The sequence below is a fragment of the Chrysochloris asiatica genome, unplaced genomic scaffold, assembly GCF_000296735.1.
Source record: "Chrysochloris asiatica unplaced genomic scaffold, ChrAsi1.0 scaffold00096, whole genome shotgun sequence".
Classification (NCBI taxonomy): Eukaryota; Metazoa; Chordata; class Mammalia; order Afrosoricida; family Chrysochloridae; genus Chrysochloris; species Chrysochloris asiatica.
The window spans coordinates 1,587,047-1,604,162 of record NW_006408614.1 but is presented as its reverse complement, the minus strand read 5'-3'; the positions used below and the strand labels follow the sequence as shown (position 1 = coordinate 1,604,162).

Genomic DNA, 17,116 nt, shown 5'->3' with positions numbered 1-17,116 from the left:
GATTTTGGTGTGTGTGTTTTTGTCCTTATGCTTGCCATTTTTTTTTAATATTCCCACTGTTATTTTACTCTTCATTTAAAAGAAAAATAGGAATTCTGTATTTGGTTTTATGGGTGCAGTCTTGTTTTCTTTGTGCAGCCTCTTTCATGTGAGTTTGTTTTTTGGTTGCTTGGTTTAATTTTGGTTTTTCTGTTTCATATTAGGAACTTTCCTCAGATTTTGATCATTCTTGGTAATTTCATTATACTCAAGTATGGGGTAAGGGAGACCGAATATCTAATTTATAGTAAACTCTGCATGTAGATGAGATTTGACTGCAATTCACCATCCAGCGATCTGATTGGGCCATTTATTTGGGAAACCACCTCTCATTATTTTTAGGTCTTTTTTCTTTTTCTGGTGCAAAATCCCACAAAGAAGATTCTTTCAAATTCCTCCTACCTGGAGATGAAGGTCTCCTATCTGCCCAGAGTCTGGGGCAGAGTCAGAGATGAGGCCTAGGAATAAGAGGCTGGGCATGCTACCCAGCACACTGCTTTTATACTCCCCCAGTGTAGAACATGCACATTTGCAAGTATATACATGGTAGCATAGTGGGTATGAATCGGGCTGCGAACATCAGGGTCAGCAGTTCGAAACTGCCAGCTGTCCTGCGGGAGTAAGATGAGGCGTTATGCTCCCGTAAAGATTTACAACGTCGGAAACACTGCCCAGGGTCACTATGAGTCGGAAAAGACTCCACGGCACATAACAACAACAACAACTTAATGCTGCCAAAACAGTAGAAAGGGCCAGTGTTTCGCTAGGTTGGGAGAAGGACAGTTACCCATCTGTGCAGCTGGAGAAGGGGGACCTAAGGGTCTGACTATCCCAGAGTTACCTGGCACTTAGTGCAATTTTTGTACTGTTCATCTAACTGGGACTTAGCTCAGTTGTATACTTTCACGTTTAGGGGATTTCTCATGTGTTTTCTTGCTTTTCAATTTCTGACCGTGTCTTTGTAGTCTTTCCAGTCTTCCCATCCTTTTAGGTTCACGTCTTTTTCTTTTCTTGGGACTACCATGGAGTTTCATGAGGTGAAGCGATTATGTGTGTGTTCCACCTCTGTCTTCATTCAGAAGCAGACCCTTATATCTGGATGTGCCCACTGATTTTCAGACGCTGTATCAAGCTCTCTGTTGATGGTAGTTGTTGTTGGTAGGTGCCATCGAGTCGGTACCTACTCAGAGCAACCCTGTGTGCCACAGAAGGAAACACTGCCCGGTCCTGGGCTGACCTCACAATTGTAGTTAGTGAGTTTTTGGTATGTGCTAGGTTCCATACTAGACACTTAGCATAGAAAACGTTTTTACGATGATAGAGGCAGTATCCATATTTTAGATGCAAAGAAATCAAAGTGCTTTATCTTTCCCAGCACTTACTAATTTTTCATTAAAAATCTGTATAAATCATACCACTTTAAAGACTTCATATGGATATACTTTAATTTAGCCCTTTCCCTTCTAATGGGCATTTGTTTTCTATGTGTTTTTATAAAGTTGTTGTTATGTGCCATGGCATCGGTTCCGACTTTTAGCGAGCGAACCCTGTACAGGGTTTCCGAGGCTGTAAGTCTTTATGGGAGCAGAAAGCCTCATCTTTCTCCCACAGAACAGCTGGTAGTTTTGAAATGCTGACTGTAAGATGAGCAGCCCGATTCGGACCACAATGCTACCCGAGCTCCTTTTTTATAAAGTAAGAGCACATAATTTTACCTCACTATTTCCTTATTAGGAGTTCTGGTGTGGCGCTGTAGGATAAGCACAGGTTGGCAGTTTAAACCCATCACCTGCTCCTCGGAAACCTTATACTGGGTTGCTATGAGTCTAAACAGACTTGGCCAGCACTTCACAGCAAACCAACAACACCCATTTCCTTATTTTGGTTACTGGTTATGTTCCATTTAAATATTGGAGGTGAATATACATAGTCCAGGCCCTGGGTGGTACAAATTGGTAATGCACTCATTTGCTGACCACAAGGGTGGAGGTTCAAGTAGCCCACCCAGAGGTTCTTCAGAAAAAAGGCTTGACTATGTTTTCCCCCAAACCAGCCATTGGAAACGCTATGGAGCACATTCTAACCTACGCCGGCTCATTGTGAGTCAGGGAACCTGACGGCAGCTGCTCATACAGCCGGACCTTACACGGCATGTACTGCCTCCTACTGAGCCCTGGAGTGGTGCTGGACGACAGGCACGCTCCTGCTAACCACGAGGCTGGTGCTCTACCCACCAGCCACTCTCGGAAACCCTATACAGAGTTGCACACACCAGCAGCCTAGTGCTTCTGAAAGTACATGAATTTACATTCCCATCAGTGGTGTGAAAGTGTCAGTTTGTTGACATCGTCGTTAGCTAATGCTGTGTTCTTCCTGCTGTTTTTATCACCATACTGTTTATTTAAACATGCCCTATTAGAGCACATTACGCTCCTGGTTAGCGTCTCATTATTATAAACAATGCTTAGGTGAATGTCTGTGTGTACTTCAGACGTTCTTCATTTGTGTTGCCAGTGCAGGAAACAGCTGTTCATTGGGTAGGCATCAGAAATTTGGTCTGGGAAATTCCAATTGGTGTTGAGGCCACTGTCATCAAACAAATCTGCCCTTAATTTAACTGAGTGATTTTTAAAATAATAAAGTTAATGATCCTTTTTTATACACTAGATTACTCTTCATTATTTATTTTTGCCCAAGACACCAAACTTGAAAGCAGACTCACAGCACTGTCCACTTTATACCTGGTTCTTGTGATTCTCTGTGCTGGTATCATGGGTGTGTGCTGGCAGGAGGACATCAAGAGCGAGTGACTGAAAATAGACTCACCCTTACTTTTTAGCCTTTTTATTGTGCCCAGTTTTCTCATTAGCAAAATGGCCCACCTACATGATTCTAAATCAAACTCCCAGTGTGCGGTACTAGGCTTGTTCTGTAGTGCTTTTTGCGTAGCAGAGTTGGAAGAGCAAAGTGGTATTGATCTTGCTGCATCAGATGCAATGTGTGAGGAGATGACATGCTTCACAGTCACCGACTGGTACCTACAGAGGTCAGTGAGCTTGAGAGTCTCCAGATTTACCCCACCCCGGCCTTTTATACTTTTTCATACTGGTGTGTGTACTCAGCTCGAAAGGCTATTTATTTACCTTTTAGGAGTATGAGAAAAATTATAAGTAAAATAAAAGACATCTAATATCCAAGAATTAAGGAGCTCTGGTAGCGTAGTGGCTACGAATCGGGCTGTGAACCACAGGGTCAGCAGTTCGAAACTACCAGCTGTTCTGCGGGAGAAAGATGAGACTTTCTGCTCCCATAAAGATTTACAGCCTCAGAAACCCTGTACAGGGTCATTATGAGTCGGAACTGACTCCATGGCACATAACAACAACCATATCCGAGAATTAGTATTGAAACTCTTACCATTAAAATAGTGTTTAGCTCAAATCCTATTTTTATTTCTAAAACATGGAGTTTGTTCAGCTTTCATTTTCTGGTAGTAATTTAAAAAAAAATCTTAATAGTTTCTGAAATATAAACAAACCCTAAAACTGCCCTTCCTTTTTCTCAGTAAAAAGTTTCTACAAAGTGTCATACAATCAGGCTTCAAAGTTTTTAGCTTGTGAAAAATGGAATTAAAAAAATAACAGATAGCTTTTTGAAGCCCCCTTGTATAGTAAATATTTTAGACTTTGCTGACCACACAGATTTCCTCATGGGTGTTTTGTTTTAAATCTTACTCATTCTTAGCTTATAGACCCTAAAAAAATGGGCCACCAGCTAGAATAGGCCCACAGGCTGCAGTCTGTTGATACTTCGTCTGGACTAAATAACTTAATATAGGAAGTCCTTATAGACAGGGTGTATTGGGTTGTATGTGATGTGCATCCAACCGAAATTAAATAAAAAAGGAATCCAACTCTCATGATTGGGTAAGACTCAGGAGCATGAATGGATTGAAGTTTAGCTGAAATCCAGAAGACCAAATAAAGATGGTTCACAAGTCTTAGAATTTATAAGGCAAAAAAGAAAAAAGACACTGCTACAACCGCTTGTTAGAAATGCCTGATTCCATTGGATCCTGTGTCTGCCCTTGAACTTGGAGGGGTAATGGTAGTAGTAGGTACTGGTGATGAGAGATGGTGGACATCATCATCGCCGGGCCCACTCACATTGTAGATGTGTGCTGAGAATGGTAGTTTTGTCAGTACCATGTGGAGCAAGAGTAGATGATCACTTCTCAGAAGTTTCACAAAAACAACACCACTGCCTGTTTCACTTTTATCCAAAGAAATAAATCATCTGAGATTATATTTGTAGGAACTCGTTTATGTGTCTTTGTACCAGTACAGTATCAAAAGCTTTAATGATAGTAGTGTGTATAAATGTCTACCTGACTACATTACAGAGGGTTTTGAAGATAAGAATATATTAGTGTATCCAGTGATACTCTAGTTCATTCTCAGAGTGGGGCCATGAAATTTAATGAAATATAATTCTGCCTACGGGACCAGTGTCTGTCTGTCTCTCTTTCTGTCTGTCTCTCCACATATATTTTAATTGGTTTTTAGTAGAGAGTAGGTTTATACTTTCCATGTCCCTTCTATTAAAATGTCCCTGCTAGATCAGTAGAATGCAAAGAAGCACATTTTAGTTCCACACTAGTTTGAATGGTGTTTAATGAGCCAATAAACAAAAGTTTTACCACCTTGTCAGAACTGTATTGTAGGTCTGTTTTGCTCTAGCATAAACTTCTGGTTCGTGTAGTTGACTGGGTTGTATACTTGAAAAGTAAGGAGTTAATATTTTTGTGTAAATTTTAAAATATTGCTACTGTGTTATAGTTCATACGTACACAGGCTTATTCCAGACAAAACATGCTTAAACATGTCTCTGTGATCAGCAGATATCTACAGACAAGTCCTCTTCTACTTAACATGCCTTCAAAAAAGAGGGAAAAGTATTTTGAGATTAGAGGTAATACAAATTTTTAACGATACTCAAGTGGACATCTAAAATCAATGACGCTTTATAGCAATCTTGCATACTGTTGCCCCACATAAAACAACAGTTTTTGAGGACTCAAGTGCTTTAAGAGGAAGGTCAGGAGAATTCAAAAGATGACCCAAGAGAGGGAAGACTACCATCTTCGACAAATTAAACTGACTGAAGTCCAGAAATGGAAGAAGACAGGCTAATTACTGCTAGGTGATAGCTACTGACATTGGGATCTCATAGGATTTGACATTGTCAATTTTAAGCAACTATCTTGAAGTCCTGGTGTGGTGCTGTGGGTTAATGCACCAGACTGCAAAACTGTAAGGTCAGCAGTTCAAGCTTACCAGCCGCTCCTTGGAAACCCTATACAGGGTTGCTATGGGTCAGAACCTACTCGATGGCACTTAACAACAATCTCGGCATCAGCAAGCTTTTTGGCTCAGTGAGTGCCAAAAGTATTGCATGAAAATCAGCTAACATCAAGCAAGATCGAAGCTAGTGATGATGATTTCATTGAACGAATCGTAACCAACAACATCTTAAATTTACCAATGAGACCAGAAAGCAAGATCCATTCATAATGGTGGCTTCTGAGGGCTCTGATGTGCCAGCTTAATGCAAAGCAAAGCAATTAAATCAGACAGTTATGGTAACTGTGTTTTGGGGTTTCAAAGGAGTAATCTTCATATTTTTTTATTTTGTTATTTTCTTTTTGAAGGATTTAGGATGATTATGGGTGCTATTAAAACATTTAAAGTAAATTTGGAAACTTCAAAATTGTGTGGAACTTTTTTTTTTTCCTCCATCTTAATTATGTACCTGTTCATTCTTCCAGTGGTAGTAAGGGCTGTCCTACAAGAATTTCATTGGAAACTCCTCCCCTGTCCACCCTACAATGTGTAAAATTCAATAATAGAGGATATGTTGAACAACAGCTAAACATTTTGATATTTTTGTCTAATAAAGGTTTCTATGATGTTGTAGCAATACTTTTGACTTAACTCGCATAGGAAATTATCCATAATTTCATAGCTCCATGTTGTAGGATGCATCTGAAATTACTTTTGAAAACTTCAAATAGCCAGTCTAAAATTAAGAATGGAGTCCTGGTGTGGTGCTGTAGGATAAGCACTAGATTGCTAACTGCAAAATTAGTGGTTTAGACCCACATTTCTACGTCAGAACCAACTTGGCAGCACTTAACCACAAGTATGCATTGTCAGTTTGATGAGTGACCAAAAGAAAGTTCAACTCTTCCCATCTCACAGGAACTATGCTACTAAATTGCTTCAGATGATAACCCTCCATTTTTCATGAATAGCTGATATTTCTGATCTTGTGAAAATGTCAGACTTTTGAAAGAATTATCTATCTTAAGGGTTTTGTATAAATCTTCCAAGGTTTGATTTGATTTGTTTGAAAATGTGAGAGGCTACCAATTGCAAATCTTTAGTGTAGATGAGGGTTTCTGCTTTCCCACTAGAGAGCCGCATCTGGGCAGTTCCTGGTCCAGGGGGGTTAATCCTTTCAGACAGCACAGGGCTAGATGGCCTTAGGGTTGGATATTGTGACATGCGTTCCAAGTAGTTTTCGTTCCACTCTGTTTTGGTTCTACCCTTTTCCTGCTTCACCCTACCCTAGTGTGGTCCTCTCACTGGTTAGCACCAAGAATGGAGGAGGAGCACCACTGAGCAATACAAAGGACTGGACTGCTAATACCTGCAACTGCGTCTCCAAAGCACGAGACGTGCAACAAAAGCTACCTCTTTCCTGATTCCTTTTATGTGAAACTCTAGGCGCAGTGACAGAAAGGCAGCAGGGACTTCTGAGAGTGGAAATGACCGTGTCTTAATCATGCTGTTGGTTACATGGGGGAATGCATTGTCAAAACTCATGGAACTTATACTTAAAATGTGTGCAGTTTATCTCTGCGTAAAATGTTTTTGAGTAAACTTAATTATCACAGCCGTGACCACATTAACAGTGAAAAGTGTAAAACAGTTTTCTGAAACAGTACATCAGCATCTCAGATCAGTACACTAGCAATAACCTAGACAGCTAGTTAGTTAAACCTTTTATTTTGAAGTCCACTGAATAGATGTCACAGTTGAAGCTTCTGTATGTAACTGTGTTATGGTTATGAATAAAGACAATATTACACAAACTAAGGAATATAAGAGAGCTTTAAAAAATTCATGGGCAAAATGGAATGAAAAGATAATGAAATTTTTCTGTGTATATTTTGAAGCTCCCTTGTACTAACCCTACAAAAGTTTAAACCTACTTAAGATGGAAACCTGTCACAAGGAAAATTGAAATAAGTTTTGATTACTAGAAAGTACCAGAAAAGTGGTAAAGGAAATGCCAAAGACAAAAAAACTTAGGAGAACCAGAAAAACACAGTGGAGTTCGGCTCTTACAGGTATTACTGTATTAGTGAAGATGTCCAAGTCGACGGTGGGATTTTCCTCTTTCCGAACTGTGTGTTTTTCATTCATGCAGTACTAATAGTAAGACACGTGTAGTTTTAATATGTACTGAAGTTCTTTTTATATTCCAGAAGAATGATGGCACTTAACCTGCACATAGTACGCTACCCTCCATTCACATGGCTATTTGCTAGGTACAAAAATCAACCTTAGAAATACATGGAAATGGAAGAAAAGCTTAAACACCTGTTCTGTCCCACTTGAGGTGTCAAAAACAGTATATTTCTAAAAATTAATTTGAAGAAAAATCCTGACAGGTTTGCGTTTACATTTCTAAATGATAAGGTGCCCTTAGGAGTCCTGGCATGGTACTGTCTAGGGCAAGCGCTGGACTGCTAACTGCAGGGTGAGTTGTTCAAATCCACCTGCTGCTCCTTAGAAACCCTATACAGGGTCACTATGTGTGGAAACCAACTTCATGGCACTTAATAACACTGCTTACTTGAGCAAAGATTGTGTCTTCATAGCTTTTATATTGTATTCAAAGATTTCTGAGTAACTTTCATTTTCCTTAACTTTTTGCAGTCTTAAGTTGAAGGAACTGAAGTTTTTAATTGAATCTTAAACGTTCAAGGAGTCTTGAATATTTCTTTTTTTTACCACCTGTTCCCGAAACTCTTTACTGGTGCTTTTAATAAAATCTGAAGAATACAGAATTTTCCATTCTTTCGACTTTAAACTCTGAGGAGGGGGAAAGGAAATGGCCTGGGGACTTGTCACTGTGTCATTGGTGTGTAACACTTGTTCTCCTGGAAATTTGGTGGTTACAGTTGGAGACTTCTTCCCTACAGGAGGTGGCACCCATGCGTGATGTGCTTATGATGATGACATTGCTTTGGGATGTGGGGGGAAGGGGGACTGCCATTTTCATGACTTGCTTATTGTTCATAAGACAAACAGTAATAAAACTAAAGTGCTTTATCTTCCTGGAATCTGTTAACCTTATGAAGATATTTGTTAGTATATGAAATAACATGAAAGGTATTTGACTGCTCTCCCCCCTTATTATACACTGTTCTCTAAATTGGATCTCTCTATAATGTAGTTCAAGTATGTGTTCCTTGCTCCTCCTGGAGTGTGGGTTAAAAAACGTTTTTCTCACAGCCTTATTGAAGAGCCTTCTATAAACTACATGAAGCGGGACAGTGTAAGGATTGTGTAAACAAAAAACGTTAAATGAGATTTAGCAAAGTCAGATAAAATTAAAAGAGCCCACAAAACCCCTCTTGGCTTTAGTACTTGGTAACGAGTCACATGAGACAAGATGGGTACCCACCACTGCCACCAAATCCCACTAATAAGATGGTCACTTTAAAAAGGGGCGGAGAAGATGGGGTCAAGCTCCTTGTTGAGCCAAGGACTGCTTAAAATGTCCAGTATGAGCAGGCTAGTTCAAGTCAGACTTGAAAGTGAGCCCATTGTACGGCCAACAAGACCACTGATGGTGACCCTCGAGAACTTTTCTTCAGGTTTAATTGACGAGGACAAAACTATCTTGAAAACTTGGCTTTGTGTTTTTCATGTGCAGGTTTAAGAAAATCGACCAAGAAGCGCAGTGAGTCCCCACCTGCTGAGCTCCCCAGTTTGAGGCGGAGCACTCGCCAAAAGACCACGGGCTCCTGTGCTAGCACCAGGTGAGGCCCCACGCAGCCCACGCAGGTGACAGCTGGATGCAGAGTTCCTTACCTTCTGCTGTTAGCAGTTCTGAACTGGCATCAAGCCCTGCAAGTTTTGAAAAAAACATTTTCAAGTAAAATAATTTTTTTTACCTGACTAATGAGTAAAGAAATGTAGTATGACCAATGTTATTTCATGATTCTTCTCCAATGTTTTTATTACACTTTAATCTGTGTGTACACATACACATATACAAGGAGGCTTAAAAAGATCATGGAAAACCTACATTCAATGATAGAGTTTTTCTATGAACTTTTTGACGTCACTGCTGTTTATGTGTGTGTATGGTGTGTGTGTGTAGCATGTGTTAACACATTTTTCTTTACTGTTTCTACTGTGGCTGCATTGTCCCCGACAGAGCTCTTGCCAGTAGTTGGATAGTTAGGTGTTTTCAGAGTTCCAGTTTGCCAGATCTCTCATGAGCATCTTTAATGCAGATTGAGCGGTTTTTGTTTTGTTTTAAAGTATTATGTCCCATTAGTGGGATTCATGGATTAAGAAGTGGTCTTGTTTTTAAGGCTGTAATTATTGCCTGGTTACTTTCTAAAAGAGTTGGTATCAGTTATTGAGTGTGAGCGGTGAGGGAGAAATGCCACTTAATTTTCATTTTTGATGACAACCCCTCCCCAAGGATAAGTGTAGGTATTGTGTATGTTTGCACATCTCTGGATCCCATTTCTCCTGGTTGTTGTTTGGACAGTCGTGGTCAGAAATTATGTATCTTTGATTTGCTATAGAGTGTGTCATTTCACATAGTTTTTATGAACTGATTGAGAAGTTGGTCTTAAAATTAAAAATCTTAGTTTTCTCTCTGATTTTAATGCTTGACTGTAGGTGGCTTTGTGCGGCCAGATCAGACGTCTTTCTCTTTTATATGTACTTAGTTCCCTCAACTAAGAATTGGTGTGGCATTGTAGGATAAACTCTGGATTGCGAACCACAAGGTTGGCAGTTTAAACCCACCAGCTGCTCCTTGGGAACCCTGTACAGGGTTCTGCTGTGAGTCAGCACGGACCAGATTGGTAAAGAGACTGATCATAAAAGGCAGCAATAATGACAGCTTAGCCTGACTTACAGTAGAGTCGTCCGAACAGAGCCCCATTGTAAGTCGGGAACTGTCTGTATGTCCAACCCCAGGGATGGGGCAGCGATTTTCATTGACCTTTTCCTTCCTCTGACTAAGTAAACAGAAAGATTTGGTCACTTCACTAATTCTATTGGCAGTCATAGGTCCTGGCACAAGGAACCAGCTCCCCTGGCTGCCCCTAAGTTAGACGAGAAGTTCCCTTGCTTAAGAATCCTTACTTTGGCACCTGTATTCTAGTTCTTTAGTAAAGTGTTCAGAACGAATATACTTAATGGAGTTTTCTAAGCAAAACTTCTATGAGATTTCACAGAAAATTAGTTCTTTTGAGCTTTGGTGGTTTTTTTGGTCAAATTTTGAAATCTGACTAACCCGTGGTATATAGGCTGGGGTCGGAACTGAATCCAGTGTGGTTAAAGATGACTTTTAGTGTTTTTGTGAAGTCGGGGTACGCTGTATAGCCTTCTCCCACTCCAGACCCCGCCGATATCAGAACAGGAATTCCTTCCCCTGTTCAAGGTTGTCTTCATCTCCAACCTGGGCTGTAGCAGCCCAGGGTCTTCTTCCAGTTGAAACCTTGCTCGCCAACAACAGACAGGTCTGCCTGTCTGTAGTCTTACTCCTGGAGGGCAGCCACCCTCTCAGTCCAAAATGCTCAGCATGGAGTGTGCTGCATGATTGGTGCAGATTCAGTGTTGAGTGAATTCATAGGAACCCTGCTCGTTTGTAGCCTGGTAAATAGGTTTAGAAAGATCTAGTTTCTATGAAGGGAAGATTGGCTTGGCAAGTCCAGGTGTAGGGAGCATGTCTCACTAATGAGTAAACTCACCTTAGTTTCCTTTAAATGTCAGTTCTGTCTGCTACTGTATTGTGTGTTCAGATCTGTACAAGGCAGCACCTCGCTTGTTTGTATTGTGACCTTAGTTTTGAGACATTTCTTTTTAAAAATCCTTATAACAAGACCTTTCTCGAGAAGTTAGTTGCGTAGGGTCGGTGTCTTTATTTCCTAAGTGAGTTTGGGCACCTGCTGTGTAAAAACGATCATGATGGAATGGTTTTAGGGGTCTCTTGTTTCTCCCTCTGCTTGACTTCATAATTTCTGTTAAAATAGGAAGGGAAAAAAAGCATTAACATCATCCATAAAATGTAACTAGTTTTATCAGGAATTTCCTCCTATCTTACTCTTTGCCTTTACCCTAAACACTTGTCATTCTGTCTCTTAATCCACATTAAAACCTGCCTTCCTTGAAAGAAGGGAGGCATTTCCCATTCCTGAGATGGGTTGTATTTGGCGATGGTTTGTGTCACCTGGAATGCATGTGATGGGCATTGAGTTCCATGTCCTCGTTGTGTCTGTATTGACCGAGGAAGGTGGTGGCTTCCTCTGCAGGAGGGATGTTTCTGTTTAGTTGGGACTATCTCCATGCCTGCCAGCTCAGAAGCGTGAATTGTGACTGCTGTATAGGACACTGTCACTGGGGACGTCATAATGGCCCACACAGAGATTTTTTACAGCCGTCTTTACTGTGAAAAAAGAAGGCGCCACTGCCCGCAGGTTGCTCATTGTTCAGTGAGAGGGCCACCTCTGATGACATGTTTCTGTCGTAGTCGTCGAGGCTCTGGCCTGGGCAAACGAGGAGCTGCTGAAGCTCGTCGACAGGAGAAAATGGCAGACCCTGAGAGCCATCAGGAGACGGTCAGTTCTTCAGCTGCACGGACAGACGAGACCCCCCAAGGAGCTGCAGGTAATGGGTGCTTGCTAGCTACAGGCTGCACGTATACTTCTGAGTAAAATGGGAGCGGGACAGGAAGATATGAAAGGTTCCCTTCACATAGGGATTTTCTTTCGTTTTGCATGTTTTATATAGGTTTATAATTTGATCTGTTGCTGCTGTTGTTTGCTAATTCTTGACCAAATCCAAATGGATAGGAATTATAAATGTTGTTAAGTGCCGTCGAGTCAGTTCTGATTCAAAGCGACCCCTGTATACAGGGTTTCTGAGACTGTGGAGGAGCAGAAAGCCTCATCTTCTTTCCGTGGAGTGGCTGATAGCCTCGAACCGCCCCCCAAGAATCTAGTATTAAATCGCATCCTTCTCTGTGATCTTTTTCTCACTCTCCCTTTTAGTTAATTCAACAGCTGCCATTTCTCAGTGTTCTGTCTGTCCTGCAGTGCTGGCTACTCTGCTCCTTTAGCCCCTCACTCTGCCCCACATGTGAAGGCAGCTGTAGAGGTGACAGGAGGAAGAGCCAGGCTCACAAATGTTCTAAGAGGGCGTTAGTCTGACTGTCTGTAGGCTTCTCATATGTGGACATTAGGCACTCATCCATATCTTGAAAGACTTTATGTAGATATAAGAATAGGGTTTTAAATGACTTGATCTGTACCTTTGGATTTAAAATAGTGTCCTTCCGGAAAAGTATTAAATATTTCATTTGACTTGGAGAAACTTTACAGAAGTGTTTACATGTGACTTTTACTTGCTATCTTAACACTATAACCATTAAGGCTGCCCTCAGCCCATCGGCTGTAAATATGTATTTGTTAGCAGTGCCAACACAAGGCTAACACTGACAGGTTATAAGATGCCACTTGTCATTGACATGGTTCATTAAAATGAGCAGTGGAGATAAAAGCATGACCTTGCATCATTATGAACAAATAGGTCTGTGTCCCTTTAGTCAGGATGATGCGTGTAGGTGTAGCTATGTAGGCTTATGTATGATGACTTGTGAACAGAGCTCTTTCGTGTGCTACTCCTTAATACTAGGGTATGTGCTGGGTTTTTTGAATTCCTTCTGGACTTGGTTGGAACTTTCTCATTTACCCACTGTTGCCTTAACCCTATATTCTCAGCATTCTGTCTTACTTAGCATTTCTACCACCCTACTTAGTGCTGTATGAGGGGATTCAAATGGCCATGGAAAATTCTATTTATCTTTGAATTCCATTTTTCCACAAACTCTTAGGAGCCCCATCAGATATGGTGAAGCTGTAGAAATTTCTTTGGGCGACAGGGGTCCATTTTAGGGTCGTGGAAGCTGCTTCTGCCCAGCCTGGTGTTGTGTGCTCCAACACAGGCTTTTCATGTGTTTTTTAAGTCTGAATATGGACGGGGGAGGGGGCGGGGGAGCTCTCCACCGGATGACAGAATGGAGCTGTTGAGTGTGTTCTTAAGTGAAGTTGATACAATTGTAGTAGGCAACGTTCATGATGTGCTCACACGCCTGCAGACACTGTAGGCTCTACGCGCCATCTAGTCCCATTTAAGATTCCAAACAGCCTGCTGAGGTGACGGTTCTGGTGTCCGCACTTGATAAATGAGGAAAATGGAGACACCTGTGAACAAGCAGCCCAAGTTGCCAGCTGTGGTGGTTGACACAAATCCGGGTTGTAGAAATGAAAAGCATGCAGGTGTGCCATTCTGGTTTCCTACTGCTAGAAGAAACTGGGTTTGATTCCTATGTGTATGATCAGAAATCAGGATTCCAGGGTGGAATTTCTTTTCCCCCCTGGTCCATTTACCTGTGAGGGTACAAGCTTCAAGTTCTACCGTACTAAACACGCCCCTGAGTTTCCACCAGTTGCCTTTGAGTTGATTTCAATTCATAGGGAACCCACATGTTGCTAAGTAGAACTGTGCTCCAGAGGGTTTTAGTGCTTGAGTTTTCAGTAGAATGACAGCTAAGTCTTTCTTCTCAAGAGTCTTTGGGTGGACACGAACCTCTAACCTTTTAGTTGGCATCTGAGCACATTAACTGGTTACACGACTCCGGGACTCTTTCATGACTTACTGCCCTTCATGTTGTTGTTGTTAAGTGCAGTCGAGTTGGTTCTGACTCATAGTGACTCTGTATAGGGTTTCCATGGAGTGGCTGGTGAGTTTGAACCGCCGAACTTGCGATTCAAACTAATCTTAATGGTTGAGTGCTTATCCTACAGCACCACACCAAAGTGTGCGCATTTAGATGAAAATGAGTGTGGAGGTCGGGTTGATTGTGCTAGGTAACTAGAGCAAAATACTTGGCTTACAGTTGGTACAAGACCCCTTTAGGCAAAGCTTTCCTTCTGGAATGTTTTTACTATTTAAAAAAGATTGATTTGATCACTTTAGAGTCACTGATTTTTTAAAAAAAATCTGACCTATTTTTCACGTGCAGATATGAAAACATTGCTGTATCATTGGCAAAGTTATTTATGTCACCCTGACTTTGCCAGTGTTGTTGATATTTAGAATAGATAGATGGCTGCTATGACTCTGCTGACAGAATATTCTTTACATGTTCCAGCTGGCTCACCCTGAAGTACTGTGAGGTGGAGCTTTCTACCGAAGATCTTTTCCAAAGAAATGCTAGCCTTTGAAACTTTGAGTGATGTTCTGCACATTGTCCGGGGAGTCAGAGTCAGACTTGTACATACTCTCCTCTGCTTTGGGACCTTATCAGAACCGCACGGCCCTTACTAGTGCCCACATAGTCCTGCAGATACCAAAGGGCATTCCTATACCTGTGAAACAATACAGTGGCAAGGAAAACATTTTCATAGTTCGCATCTTCTTATTTCACAAAAAGACTATTTCACAAACAGTCAGAAAGTCGCAATGGAAAGGAACCCCATTTTGTGAACTTGTCTCTCCTGAAGGACATTGCTTAGTGCCATATCCCATTATATTGCTGCCCTGTTACTTGGAGCTGGGACCCTTACTCTGAAGTACACTTATATCCTAGCAACCATTCTGGCTTTACTCCGGTGTTGTCATGACACTCTAGAAAAGACTTGCTATTGGTTCCTGGACTTGTGCAGATGGTAAATTCTAGGTAGTCCCTGTCCAGTCCCACAAACATTCTAGTCTTTTATCTTTGTGTGCTGCATAAGAAGTCATATCAGTTAAGAGTACAAGGGAGCTTAAAACAGTTCTTGGAAAAATGGAATGAAAAGATAATGGAATTTTTCCATGAACTTTTTTGGACGCTTTTTCCTTTAAAAGTTTGGAACTCCAAAATAAAAATCTTGTATGCTGATTAAAAAAAAAAAAAAAAGGTTTTATCCATTGTTTTCACTCACAGGTGTGTTGTTGTTAGTGCTGTGAACTCATAGCGGACAACTATAGTTAGTAGTTATGTGCAGTCCAACTCATAGTGGCCCTGTATAGGCTTCCAAGGAGAAGCTGGTGTGTATGAACCGCTGGCTTTGTGTTTAGCAGTCTAGTGTGGAGCCTAAACCATATCACAGGGTGCCATGAGAATTTGCTAAGTCTAGACAGGAAGAAGAACTGTTTTTTTTTTTTTTTTAAATAGATACTGTTTAGAATCTGGAAATGGATTTTCTTTGGGTGTAACGATATTTTTTATTTCTCTCTGGGGGCAGAGATGAGTGAGTGCCTCCTGTGCCGCCTAACTTTCTTGAAAGATTTCAATTTTTATTCCATCAATTCCTGGTGCCTTGTTCTTTGCCAATTCTTTCAATGCATTTTGGACTTCCTCCCTGAGTATCATTGGCTCTTGTTCATATGGTACCTCTTGAAATGGTTGAACATTCACCATTTCCTTTTGGTGCAATGACTGTGTATTCCTTCCATCTTTTCTTGATGCCAGGGTTGTGTTCTTTCACCATACTTGTTCGATATGTATGCTGAGCAAATAATACGAGAAGCTGGGTTCTATGAAGGAAAACGTGGTGTCAGGATTGGAGGAAGACTTATTAACAACCTACGATATGTAGATGATGCAACCTTACTTGCTGAAAGTGAAGAGGACTTAAAATATTTACTGATGAAGACCAAAGAGCACAGCCTTCCATATGGATTACAACTCAATGTAAAGGAAACAAAAATCCTCACCACTGGACCAATAAACAGCATTCTTATCAATGGAAAAGAGATTGAGGTTGTCAAGTACTTCATTCTTCTTGTATCAACTATCAACACTCGCGGAAGCAGCAGTCAAGAGATCAGACGACGTATTGCACTGGGCAAATCTGCTGCACAGGAACTTTTTAAAGTATTGAAGAGCAGAGATGTCAGCTTGAGGACTAAGGTGCGCCTGACCTAGGCCATGGTATTTTCAGTAACCTCATATGGATGCGAAAGCTGGACAGTGAATAAGGAAGATCGTAGAAGAATTGATGCCTTTGAGTTGTGGTGTTGGAGGACAATACTGAAAGTACCATGGACTGCCAAAAGAACCAATAGATGTGTTTTGGAAGAAGTGCAGCCAGAGTGCTCCTTGGAGGCCAAGGTGGCTAGACTTCGTCTCTCATTCTTTGGACACATTATTCAGAGAGAACAGTCGCTGGCGAAGGATGTCATGCTGGGTAAGGTGGAGGGTCAGAGAAAAAGGAAGACCCCCAATGAGATGGATCAGTCAGGTGGCATCATTGATGGCGTCAAGTGTGGCGGTGGTAGTGAGGTTGGCCTAGGATCGGACATTGTTTCGTTCTGCTGTGCATGGGGTTGCTATGAGTCGATTCCGACTCGATGGCACCTGACAACAACAACAACTCTGGGGGCAAATCTTCGTCTAGGTTTGATACTCCCACTAAAGAACTTGATTGTCCAACAGGTATTATTAACTGATTGCATTTTCTTACCTATGAGACTAGACAGCCACTTGTAATTAAATTAGCCCAAGCTAAGCTGGTATGATTTATCGGATTTTTAAAAACAGAAATATGCAGTAAGTCCCCAGATGACAAATATTTGCCCTTTCATGAATACATGATAGAAATTTACCCTCACTTTGAAACGATGGAGCCAGGCCAAAGAACATTATAAATACTCCTGTGCTCCCTTACCGACCAGTTCCTCTTAAAGACATGCACTGGTCTCAGTATGTA

At 41.2% G+C, this 17,116-nt stretch overlaps 1 protein-coding gene across 1 annotated transcript in view; it reads left to right on the top strand.

Annotated features, from left to right (window-relative positions):
- Positions 1-17,116, top strand: part of TRIP12 (thyroid hormone receptor interactor 12) — a 121,567-nt gene that overhangs the window by 43,528 nt on the left and 60,923 nt on the right. Inside the window, 2 exon segments of the mRNA XM_006866729.1 lie at positions 9,049-9,154; positions 11,890-12,026. Of these exon segments, the coding sequence (XP_006866791.1) occupies positions 9,049-9,154; positions 11,890-12,026 (243 nt within the window).